The 10610-nt window shown below is 43.8% G+C and overlaps 1 protein-coding gene across 2 annotated transcripts in view; it reads right to left on the reverse strand.

Annotated features, from left to right (window-relative positions):
• IL17RB (interleukin 17 receptor B) overlaps nucleotides 1–8235 on the reverse strand; it is a 159165-nt gene extending 150930 nt beyond the window's left edge. For both annotated transcript variants that reach the window (XR_015300081.1, XM_086939140.1), the window contains exon 1: nucleotides 8076–8235. Coding sequence is in view for 1 of the 2 variants with exons in the window: in XM_086939140.1 (XP_086795266.1) it covers nucleotides 8076–8159 (84 nt within the window). In the remaining variant the exon portion in view is untranslated. The remainder of the gene's footprint in view (nucleotides 1–8075) is intronic.
• Nucleotides 8236–10610: the final 2375 nt, after the last annotated feature.

The raw sequence follows: 10610 nt of genomic DNA on the forward strand, positions 1-10610 counted from the left end.
AGTTCACATTTCTAAGAACTAAAGACAAAAGAAGAAGAACAGCAGGCACCAGCGCTGGAGGAAGTCAAACAGGAGGAAGGAGCACAAGTGGACAACAGAGAGACACGGCCGAGAAGGGAGTGCAAGAATCCACACAGACTGAGTTGTGAAGGGACAGAGGCCTGTGAGGATCTCTCTCTCTCTCTCTCTCTCTCTCTCTCTCTCTCTCTCTCTTTCTTTCTCTCTCTCTCTCTCTCTCTCTCTTTCTCTGTCATTACTTCTCTATTAGCGACCACAGGCAGCGTCACAGGAAATATTGTTTTGCAACAAGGGGGGAGATGTCGTGCCCAGACAGTGGGCGCTAGGACCCTGGGTCTGGGGCAAAGGGAAGGGGACACCACTTCCGGTCAGGGATGAGGGCGGGGACAGAAGACGACAAGCAGGGCAAGGGGCAAGACGTGCATAGAAGCTGTCCCCAGAGAAACAATAAAGGTACCTTAATACCAGCCACCGCATCCTGTGATCCTTGTGGCTCTAGGATACGACATACACTATATAAACGTTAGGTAAAAAAAGTGAGCAAACTGTTTGTTGACTCACTATGTGATACAGGGCCTTAAATTACCGAATGGGTGTACATTCATTGTCTCCCTCACACTAAGTTCAGACACTTTATAAGGAGATAGCCATAACCTATTTAATTCTTATCAAGATTGGCTGATGGTGGAAATGGATGAGGTGTACAAGGAGAAAAAGTTATCATAGCCATCTAGGAAGAGCCATGTATGTTTTGGAAAAGCAGATGGTTCAAATAAAAAAAGACTAGTCATCCTGGTGGAGGGTCACACAAGTAATAAGCATACAATGGCCTAAATTACTGTGGAGAAAATTACAAAAAACAATTTGATGGACAGAATGTAGATCAATGTCTTACATTCACCCCAGTACAAGGATCTGGGCCTAAATCCATCGTTTTTTGCTCTCCACACCACCCTGGGTCAGATAATGGCTTTATGCAAATCAGCTCTGACCCTGTGCCCCATGGGAACAGTCCAGTCCGAACTACAACAGCCATATCTTTCCCAGACCGGAATCAAGCATCCGAGGACCGGACCGGTTTCGAGGTAACACCTCTCATCAGCCCGGCTAGCTTGACTCCAGTGGTGTGGAGGCTCTGGGACCCACGTCTGAGCTACCCCAGTACACTCAGGGAGAAAATTACAAAAAACAATTTGATGGGCAGAATGTAGATCAATGTCTTACATTCACCCCAGTACAAGGATCTGGGCCTAAATCCATCGTTTTTTGCTCTCCACACCACCCTGGGTCAGATAATGGCTTTATGCAAATCAGCTCTGACCCTGTGCCCCATGGGAGCAGTCCAGTCCGAACTACAACAGCCATATCTTTCCCAGACCGGAATCAAGCATCCGAGGACCGGACCGGTTTCGAGGTAACACCTCTCATCAGCCCGGCTAGCTTGACTCCAGTGGTGTGGAGGCTCTGGGACCCACGTCTGAGCTACTCCAGTACACTCAAGGAGAAAATTACAAAAAACAATTTGATGGACAGAATGTAGATCAATGTCTTACATTCACCCCAGTACAAGGATCTGGGCCTAAATCCATCGTTTTTTGCTCTCCACACCACCCTGGGTCAGATAATGGCTTTATGCAAATCAGCTCTGACCCTGTGCCCCATGGGAACAGTCCAGTCCGAACTACAACAGCCATATCTTTCCCAGACCGGAATCAAGCATCCGAGGACCGGACCGGTTTCGAGGTAACACCTCTCATCAGCCCGGCTAGCTTAACTCCAGTGGTGTGGAGGCTCTGGGACCCACGTCTGAGCTACTCCAGTACACTCAGGGAGAAAATTACAAAAAACAATTTGATGGACAGAATGTAGATCAATGTCTTACATTCACCCCAGTACAAGGATCTGGGCCTAAATCCATCGTTTTTTGCTCTCCACACCACCCTGGGTCAGATAATGGCTTTATGCAAATCAGCTCTGACCCTGTGCCCCATGGGAACAGTCCATTCCGAACTACAACAGCCATATCTTTCCCAGACCGGAATCAAGCATCCGAGGACCGGACCGTTTTTTTTTTTTTTTTTTTTGTAAAAATATACTTTATTTAAAATTATTTGTCAGGTTTACATTGTAAGCAATCCCTTATATTTGGGTGCTGTACATTTAACCATTCTCAAAGAAGCGCATTAGGCTATCTTTGGTGGTTTTCCATCAAGATTGCTCATTTTACCCATCCAGACCAACTGCTGATTTTCCAGGTTTCCTTTGCCCACTCTTGTCCAAATCTATGGGTGTCTATGCACATGTAAGAGAACATTTTAGTGAAAACAAGTTTTTGGCATTCTTTTTCCGTGATTGCTTGGTGTTTGTACAAGGAAAGGTTCCTGTTTTCCCACATCGCCTCTTTCACGCAGTTTATTATTCTCCATAGTGTCCTTTCTTTATTTGCATTGCAATTCATGCCCAACCCATATAGAACCAGTTCATAGGACAGGGATGCCTGTCCTGTTAATTCTTTAATGAGCTGTCCCATTGCCTTCCACATGCTTTGTGCTCCGCCGCAGTTCCAAATAAGGTGCATCAGGGATTCATCTGCTGCACAGCCTGGTGTTGGGCATCTTGCTGTTTTTGCCAGTTTCCTTGCATGTTGGAATTGTTTCACGGGTAGGCATTTGGATACCATCATCCATGCCAAGTCTTTCTGGGAGTTTGTCAAGTCTTTGTGGTTCACCATCTCCCAAACCTTCCCTGATTGCTTCTCTGATAAGTTGTTTACCATTGTCACTGAGTCTGTTTCTTTCAGTTCTTTGCTTAAGGCCATCTGGGGTGTGATGTCCTTCGCTTGAATTTGTCTCTCTTCCAGCTTCTTGAAGAAAGGCTTGATGCCTTTGTACGCAGGGGGTGGTTCTAGTAAAAAAGGCTTTGTATTGTCCAGATTACATATGCCCTCTCTTGATAAGATGAAACTTGTAGCAAACAGAGTGTAGGCAGCCACATGTGAGTCTTTCTTTGCATTCCCCAGTATGTTTTTAACAAAATGTGACATCAGGAAGTCATGGAGGTTTGGCAGGTCTTTCCCTCCTTTTGTGGGTAGTTTGAAAACTGTGTCTCTTTTTAGTTTTTCAATTTTTGACCCCCAAAAGAAGTTTGCAAAAAGTCTTTGTGTCACTTTTGTCCACCTGTATGATGGAGGGAAAATCATGGCAATAAACATCAGGATTGGTAAACATATTGCTTTCAGCACCAAGACTTTCCCTTCCAGGGAAAGTTTTCTTGTCGTCCAGAGCGCCATTTTCTGCTTGAGCTTTGTCTGGGTCTTCTCCCAGTTTATTTCTCCCTTCATGTCCTGTGAAAAAAGAATCCCCAGTATTTTTACTGGGTCTTTGGAAGGTTTCAATGGGAGCTGAGACAGTTTGGCCCATTGTCCCACCGTCATGCAGTGTGTTTTCTCCACATTCACCTGTAGCCCAGCTGCTAGGGAAAAGAGTTGGGTTATAAGGAACGTTCTTTTCATGGATCTAGCATCAGTGCAAGCAATGGTGACATCGTCCATGTATGCTACACATTTGACCTGTTTGCCTTGGCTGCCCGGTACCAGAGGGCCAGTTATGCACTTGTCCTTCCTGATGGCACATAGGAGAGGTTCAATTGCACATACAAAGAGTGCCAGTGATAAGGGGCATTCCTGTCTGACCCCTGATTCAATGTGGAACCCCTCAGATAGTGTACCATTTATAAGGACCTGGCTTTCACATCCAGTGTATATTAAGCCAATAGTTTTGATGAAACCTTCTGGGAATCCCATTTTTCTGAGCACTTTGAAAAGGTATTCATGACTTAGGGAGTCAAAGGCTTTCTGGAAATCAAGGGCCAAGATAGCTAGTGGATTCCCCCTGTCTTTCGCTAACCACAAGGTGTCTCTAATAATGGTCAAGCTGTCCCAGATTTTCCTTCCTGGGACCGCACATGTTTGGTCTGGGTGCACGATGGAGGCCAGCACCTTTCTGCATCTACCTGCCAGGACTTTACTTAGGATCTTACTGTCCACATTCAAGAGGGTGATTGGCCTCTAATTGTTGATGTTCAGCTTGTCCCCCTTTTTCTCCAGCAGTTTTATGATGCCCTGTGGAAAGGAGGGGGTAAAACATTTCTTTCCAAGCATTCTTTCAACAGACTCCAAAAATCCTTTGCAATAAGCCCCCAGAAAGTTTTGTAAAACTCCCATGGAAGGCCGTCTTGCCCAGGGGCTGATCCTTTTGGGGCTTCCTGAATGATTTGGAATAGTTCTTCTCCTGAAATGGGGGTGGTTAGAAATTGTTGTTCCTCTTGGGATAAAGAGCTCTGCAAAGACCCTAGAAAATCTTCACATGCACTTATATCTGATGGCTCTTTTTTGTACAATTGGGAAAAAAAGGCTGTTGTTATTTTCCCTACTTTCTCTGTGCCCTTTTGTGTTTGTCCATTTGTGTCTTTCAGTTCATTCATTACCTTATGCACTTGCTGTGCCTTTTTGAAAAAAAACCTTGAGCACTTTTCATCTTCCTCAAAGATCTTGACCCTGGAGTTAAAAATGTGTTCTTTCCCTCGTTGTTTCAGCCATTCTTTCAGTTCCGTTTTTGTTTTTTCTCTTTCCTCCCCTACTTCCATTCCACCCCTTTCCAGGTTTTCTAGCGTGATTATTCTTTGTTGTATTTCATCAAATTTTTGAAACTTTTCCTTGCTTTTGATCATGCTCTGTTTTCTGAAAAAAAGTTTTGTTTGTTTTTTACCTCTTCCCACCATTCTGCTAAGGATGGGAAACTTTCCTTTCTGGTTTTTAAGTTGTTGTACATATCACTGTAATTTTTACATATATTTTTCTCTTGTAATAACAAGGTGTTCATTTTCCACACACCCCTCCCCATTTGACACATGTTTGAGATTTCAACGGTTGCTTTCAAGATTTTGTGGTCTGACATACCACTCTCGTTTGTTTCATAATTCCTTGCTTTTATATTTTTGGAGGTGAAAATGAAATCAATTCTTGATTTGACTTTGCCACTTTCTGCTTCCCATGTGAACCTTTGTTTTGACCCTGATTTTGCCCCTGTATCTGACAGTTGCAAATCTTTACACATGTTTTTGAGACATTTTGCAGACTTATCAATTTCGTAACAATTTTTCTTGCCACATCTGTCTGTGGGGTTTATGATGCAGTTGAAATCCCCTGTTAACACCATTGGGGTTGCACCTGCAATAAAAAGTGGGAGCATTTCAAACAGGGACATTCTTTCATTCTTGTCGGTTGGTGCATAAATATTACAGACCTTAAAGGTGGTGTTTCTGTATTGTATGGTGACCATCATAGCCCTGCCTGGCTGTATGATTTTAGTATCAAGGATTGACATTTCTTTGTTTTTTATGAGAATGCCTATTCCAGCATTCTTGTTTCCACCCCCAGACCATTTGGAGGGGCCTTCTTCCCAATATTTGGATATGTGACTGTAGTCCGTGGAGTGGGGGATTGCACATTCCTGTAAACATATAATGTCCCCTTTTTGTACTTTGCAGAGCTCAAACACTGACGCTCTTTTCACTTGTGAGCCCATTCCTCGGGCATTCCATGATATGATGTTAAACATTATATTTGCAATGGTGATTACTTTGCACGATATACAATACATGTTAAACCTGAACATTTTCAAAGCTCAATGGCGACCAGATGCTGTCACATATTTGCTGACTGCTTTCACTATTTTGCGTCTCTTGCCCGCCAATTTCTTCTGCTCCCCCTAAGTATGGGGACTGTAGAAAAAGGTCTTTGTAGCTTGACTCCAGTGGTGTGGAGGCTCTGGGACCCACGTCTGAGCTACCCCAGTACACTCAGGGAGAAAATTACAAAAAACAATTAGATGGACAGAATGTAGATCAATGTCTTACATTCACCCCAGTACAAGGATCTGGGCCTAAATCCATCGTTTTTTGCTCTCCACACCACCCTGGGTCAGATAATGGCTTTATGCAAATCAGCTCTGACCCTGTGCCCCATGGGAACAGTCCAGTCCGAACTACAACAGCCATATCTTTCCCAGACCGGAATCAAGCATCCGAGGACCGGACCGGTTTCGAGGTAACACCTCTCATCAGCCCGGCTAGCTTGACTCCAGTGGTGTGGAGGCTCTGGGACCCACGTCTGAGCTACCCCAGTACACTCAGGGAGAAAATTACAAAAAATGATCTACATTCTGTCCATCAAATTGTTTTTTGTTTTTTGTAATTTCTCCCTAAATTACTGTGGAGGCCACTTTGGAAATATGTGTTAGGGATTCTTCATCTGTTTTATGGCATCAGAACTTATAAAATACCTTGGCAAAATATACTGTGGCACACCTATGTTAAAGACCATTTGGCTTGGGTAGCAAAAAGTCAAAGCATTTTTTTACTGCCTGCATACAAAAACTAAGGTGTCCTTTGCACAGCTAATGTAGATGTATATATGACTCCGACCAAGTAGTAACTAACTATACAACAAAATGGACAACTGTAAGTTCCAGATTAGAATTTCTAGATAAGTTAATTTAAGACGTTTTCGCAAGGAGCTGATGACCTGTAGGTGTTTATTGCTGGCAAAGTAAGTTACTAATAGTACATAAAATTGTTCCACCGCACTATAATAATTTATTTTTGACTTTGCAATTTAGGTCCTGGGGAAGATTTAAAAAAATGTTGTTTCAGTGAAGAGAACACTGTGAAGAAATAGCAAACTCACGTAATCTCTGACCGAGGCAGCGCAAATTATCTGACTCAAGTTCGAAGAGGAACAAAAGATCTTTGAATGAGCAGTAACACACAAGTAATGCATTCATGCTCCGAGTGAGGGACAAACACAAGAAGAGAAGGATGCCTATGGCATCTGACCAATAAAAAGTAAGCAAATGAGAGTGACAATGAAGCCAACCAATGGTAATCAACGGGTTCCACAAAGCCCACTGTTAGAAAACAATATGTCTGACAAGAAGCAGCGCAAGCACTGGTTCAGGCAAGTCCTAAAAATAAGACACTACCAAATTTTCGTTCTTCCAAAATAGCCTGCATCTCTGTCCTGAAATTTCAGTTCACTTCGAAAGGAGGCATCTTCTCTAGTAAGCACCAATGCTACAGACATCCTTCCTAATGACTTGAAGACATTACTCCATAGTTCAGGAGAGCACAAGTTCCCTCAGAATTGCCTTTTTTCTACAGTACACGATTAATGTAGGAATATTAACACTAGGAGGTGCTCTATAAATCCTCGAAATAAATCTATAGTATTTAGCAGCAGGTACATAGCAAGTGGCCTTAAGAAGATAATCAAGTCTTAATACATAAACATCCGACATTTATCAGTAGTAATTAGACCAGTAAAGTAACCAGCATGCTTGTGAACATTTGCAGCGCAGCATGACATCTGGGGTTACCGCGTTTACACAAAAAAAGAAATAGCAGGCTGGAGTCACTGAAGTTTATTAAAGGGCTCAGCTGAAGGACAGGAGTTGGAAAATCTATTCTTTGCCACTCATTAGGAGAGGTGACAGAGCAAGGTCCTGATAAGCAGCCGAAGAAGACACCCAACTTCATTTTCTTACAAAAGCGAGCCAGGTGTATGCATTTGTAAATGTGACATGCCTATCAGTAACAGTGCTACTTGACAGACATGCAACATTCTTCATGGTCATTTTCAAAGCACCCCCGCTCACAGTCACTTGTAGTAGAGTCCACCTCTGCGGAGAACCTCTCACAAGCCTCCCTCTTCTCCTGCGTGTCCCTTACGCTTGTTTGCAAGGTGTATATATATTTAAACCTTTTCCACGTAACGGTACTCAGTTTACGAACCTAGCTGTAAGGCGTATTTACCACTTTGTCCTTTTCTCCTTGACGTCCTACTATTATTACCCAGAAGTTCCCAGTCCTCTACATCTCCATTCTCGCCCCGTCCACCTCTTCAAGGCTCCCTCCCTCCTCCTCACTGGTCCCGTTGCATCACACCTCCATCCTGCGCTTCCTTTCCCTCCCAGCCGCACCGTGCTTTCGCGCTACGTCACCTGCTCCCCATCGACGCCTCTGCTTCTCGGGCTCCAGTCTGCACAGAAGAGCAGTACGGTGACCAGGAGTCTGCGCACCTCCATTGTCTAACGCTAGGGGGCGCTAGTCACCTAGGTCTGCTCTCTGAGATTGATTCCGACCGAGGAGAAGGGCTCATTTGATCCGAGGGGGAAGAGGGCTCAAAAGTGATGAGCATAGCCCCTCCCCTGGTCAGGATCACACCTCCCGATACACGAATTCTAATTTACTCCGCCCCTGCAGGTTTTACGCCGTTATTTCAAAGTGGTGGAACATTTGTTTTACAGAAGGCACAAAATAAAGCATGTAAACTAATTAATGTACTATTTGTCGAGGAAGCGGGTAAGAGTTGCAAACGCTCCAGAAAGTTAAAGAACAACATTTCCAAGTAAAGCGAACGATGTGCTTACATTAAGCAATGCAGTTCAGTGACAGGAATCACAGAATGTCACAAAAACTGTTTTTAAGGAACCGAGAATACAAACCAGTTTTCCAAGGAAATTAAAATATGTGTTAACATGAAGAGGCGTTTCATGTGAGGAATTATTTGCAGCAGTCCTGGCCTCTTTTCGAGAAACCTGCATCACTGCCCAGACCCTGCTATACTAATGCACTGGCCCAGCACCCAAAACTGGTGTGCTGTAGTGCGTGAGACAGAGAGCAGTATAGCGCCATATCTAATGAGGTAAGGCGCTATCCTGCTCTCTCCCAAGCGACCGCACAATCCGGCAGCCAAGCGCCCTGCACTCACCTTGGCCCCTTACAGCCTGATTCATCAAGCCGAAATCGGATCGCAAATGGCCAGATTCTGAGAATCTGGCCCTTTGCGAGCTCTATTTTTGCATTTGGGATTCATCATCCCAAATGCAAAAAATCGGTAATAGCGATGTCGCAATTTTGGCGAGGAATTACATTTAAGGAATCTCTATTTGAGATTCCTTAAATGCAATTCATCATCCTTTAAAAAATTGCGAATTCGCAATTTCGGCCCGCTAATTACCGCGAGGTCAAACCTCGTGGTAAATAACGAAAACTCTGAAAAATGCTTTTAAAAGCATTTTTCTAAGTTGCATGTTGCACACACACATGTCCTTTGGACATGTGTGTGCGCAACACCTGTTTCAATTTGCATTTAAGGGGTGCTACAGGGTGTCCTTTGGACACCCCTGGCACCCTTTAAATCGCTATCTTATTTGCGATTAGCTAATTGCTAATCGCAAATAAGGAATACTCCCCATTCATTCCTATGGGCCTTTTGGCCCATAGGAATGAATGGGGAGTATTCCTTATTTGCGATTAGCAATTTGCTAATCGCAAATAAGGATTGTGTAGGAATCGCAAATCTTTTTGCGATTCCTACATGAATCCCGTTTTGTGAGTCTGTAATAGCGATTCCTTATGAATCGCTATTATAGACTCGCAAAACGGGTCTATGATGAATCAGGCTGTTAGTGTTAGCATGTCTGCGTGAGTCTTGCAAAACTTTTTTTTGTGCTACAAAGGAGTGCTACTTGCTATTTTGAGACAAAGGGGTCTCCCGTGGATCTCCTATTATGCTATGATGGCTAAGCAGCTAGTACAAGGTCTTCTCGCTTTTAAACATAAAAATATACACCCTGAATGAACAGTATTATTTAACTAGTTATTCTCCTCACATAACATGTTTTGAAGGGGTATTTAATATATTTAAATTAACCATAGGGTGCAGGAAATGGATGATTTTTTGTTGTCTAAGATCATCTTTCTGTCTGCCAATCTCACTCTAGCCTAATTCTTTATCCCAGCATCTTTCCTTTCTTTGGCTACCTCTGTTTCTTATTATCTCTCTCTCTCTTTCCATTGTTAATGTAAGATTACAATTGTAAGACATTTTCTTCTTTATTCTTCATAATTATCATTCCTCTCTTTCTGTGGCCACTTCCGCTTGACCTTTAGCTTGTTTCCTGCTTACCTCTTTCCTATATTGACTTTAGTTTCCTTTTCCTGGCTGCAAAGCTCCATGATGAGGGCGCAGAGAATAAAGTGGGCTTTTGTACATGCAGCTTTGTTCCCCATCTACTTCTGTACGCTATGTAGATTTTCTTAAAAGGGGAGTCAGAGGCCGTTGGAGTGTCATATGACAGTACCTGTGGTCCACAGGTACTGTCATATGACTGTGGTGCACCTGGAAACCAGCGCAGTAGCGGCTGCCAAGGACAGTTGCTATCCACATAAGTTGTTTTTTAATTTGAAATAAGGGGCTTTAAGCCTGTACCATGTGCTGTCCCCGTGTCTGGCTTCCTCTCATCATTGCTGAGATGACAGTCAGACAGCCAGGCATTACTCAGCGACCGCTGAGCCTGTTCCAGGCGAGGTCGCCCCCACTCCGCTGCTCCTGCCCGCTGACTGCCTGAGCTGCCCTGCTAAGCTGCTCTGCTGCCTCGCTGCTGCCTCCTGTTACTTCCCCACTCTGCTGCCTCATTGTTACCTTCGCTGCTGCTTTTGTTTTGTTTCCCACCTTGTGTTAGCCTTTTGCT

The sequence above is a fragment of the Lissotriton vulgaris genome, chromosome 9 (genome assembly GCF_964263255.1).
Source record: "Lissotriton vulgaris chromosome 9, aLisVul1.2, whole genome shotgun sequence".
In the NCBI taxonomy this organism is placed as follows: domain Eukaryota; kingdom Metazoa; phylum Chordata; class Amphibia; order Caudata; family Salamandridae; genus Lissotriton; species Lissotriton vulgaris.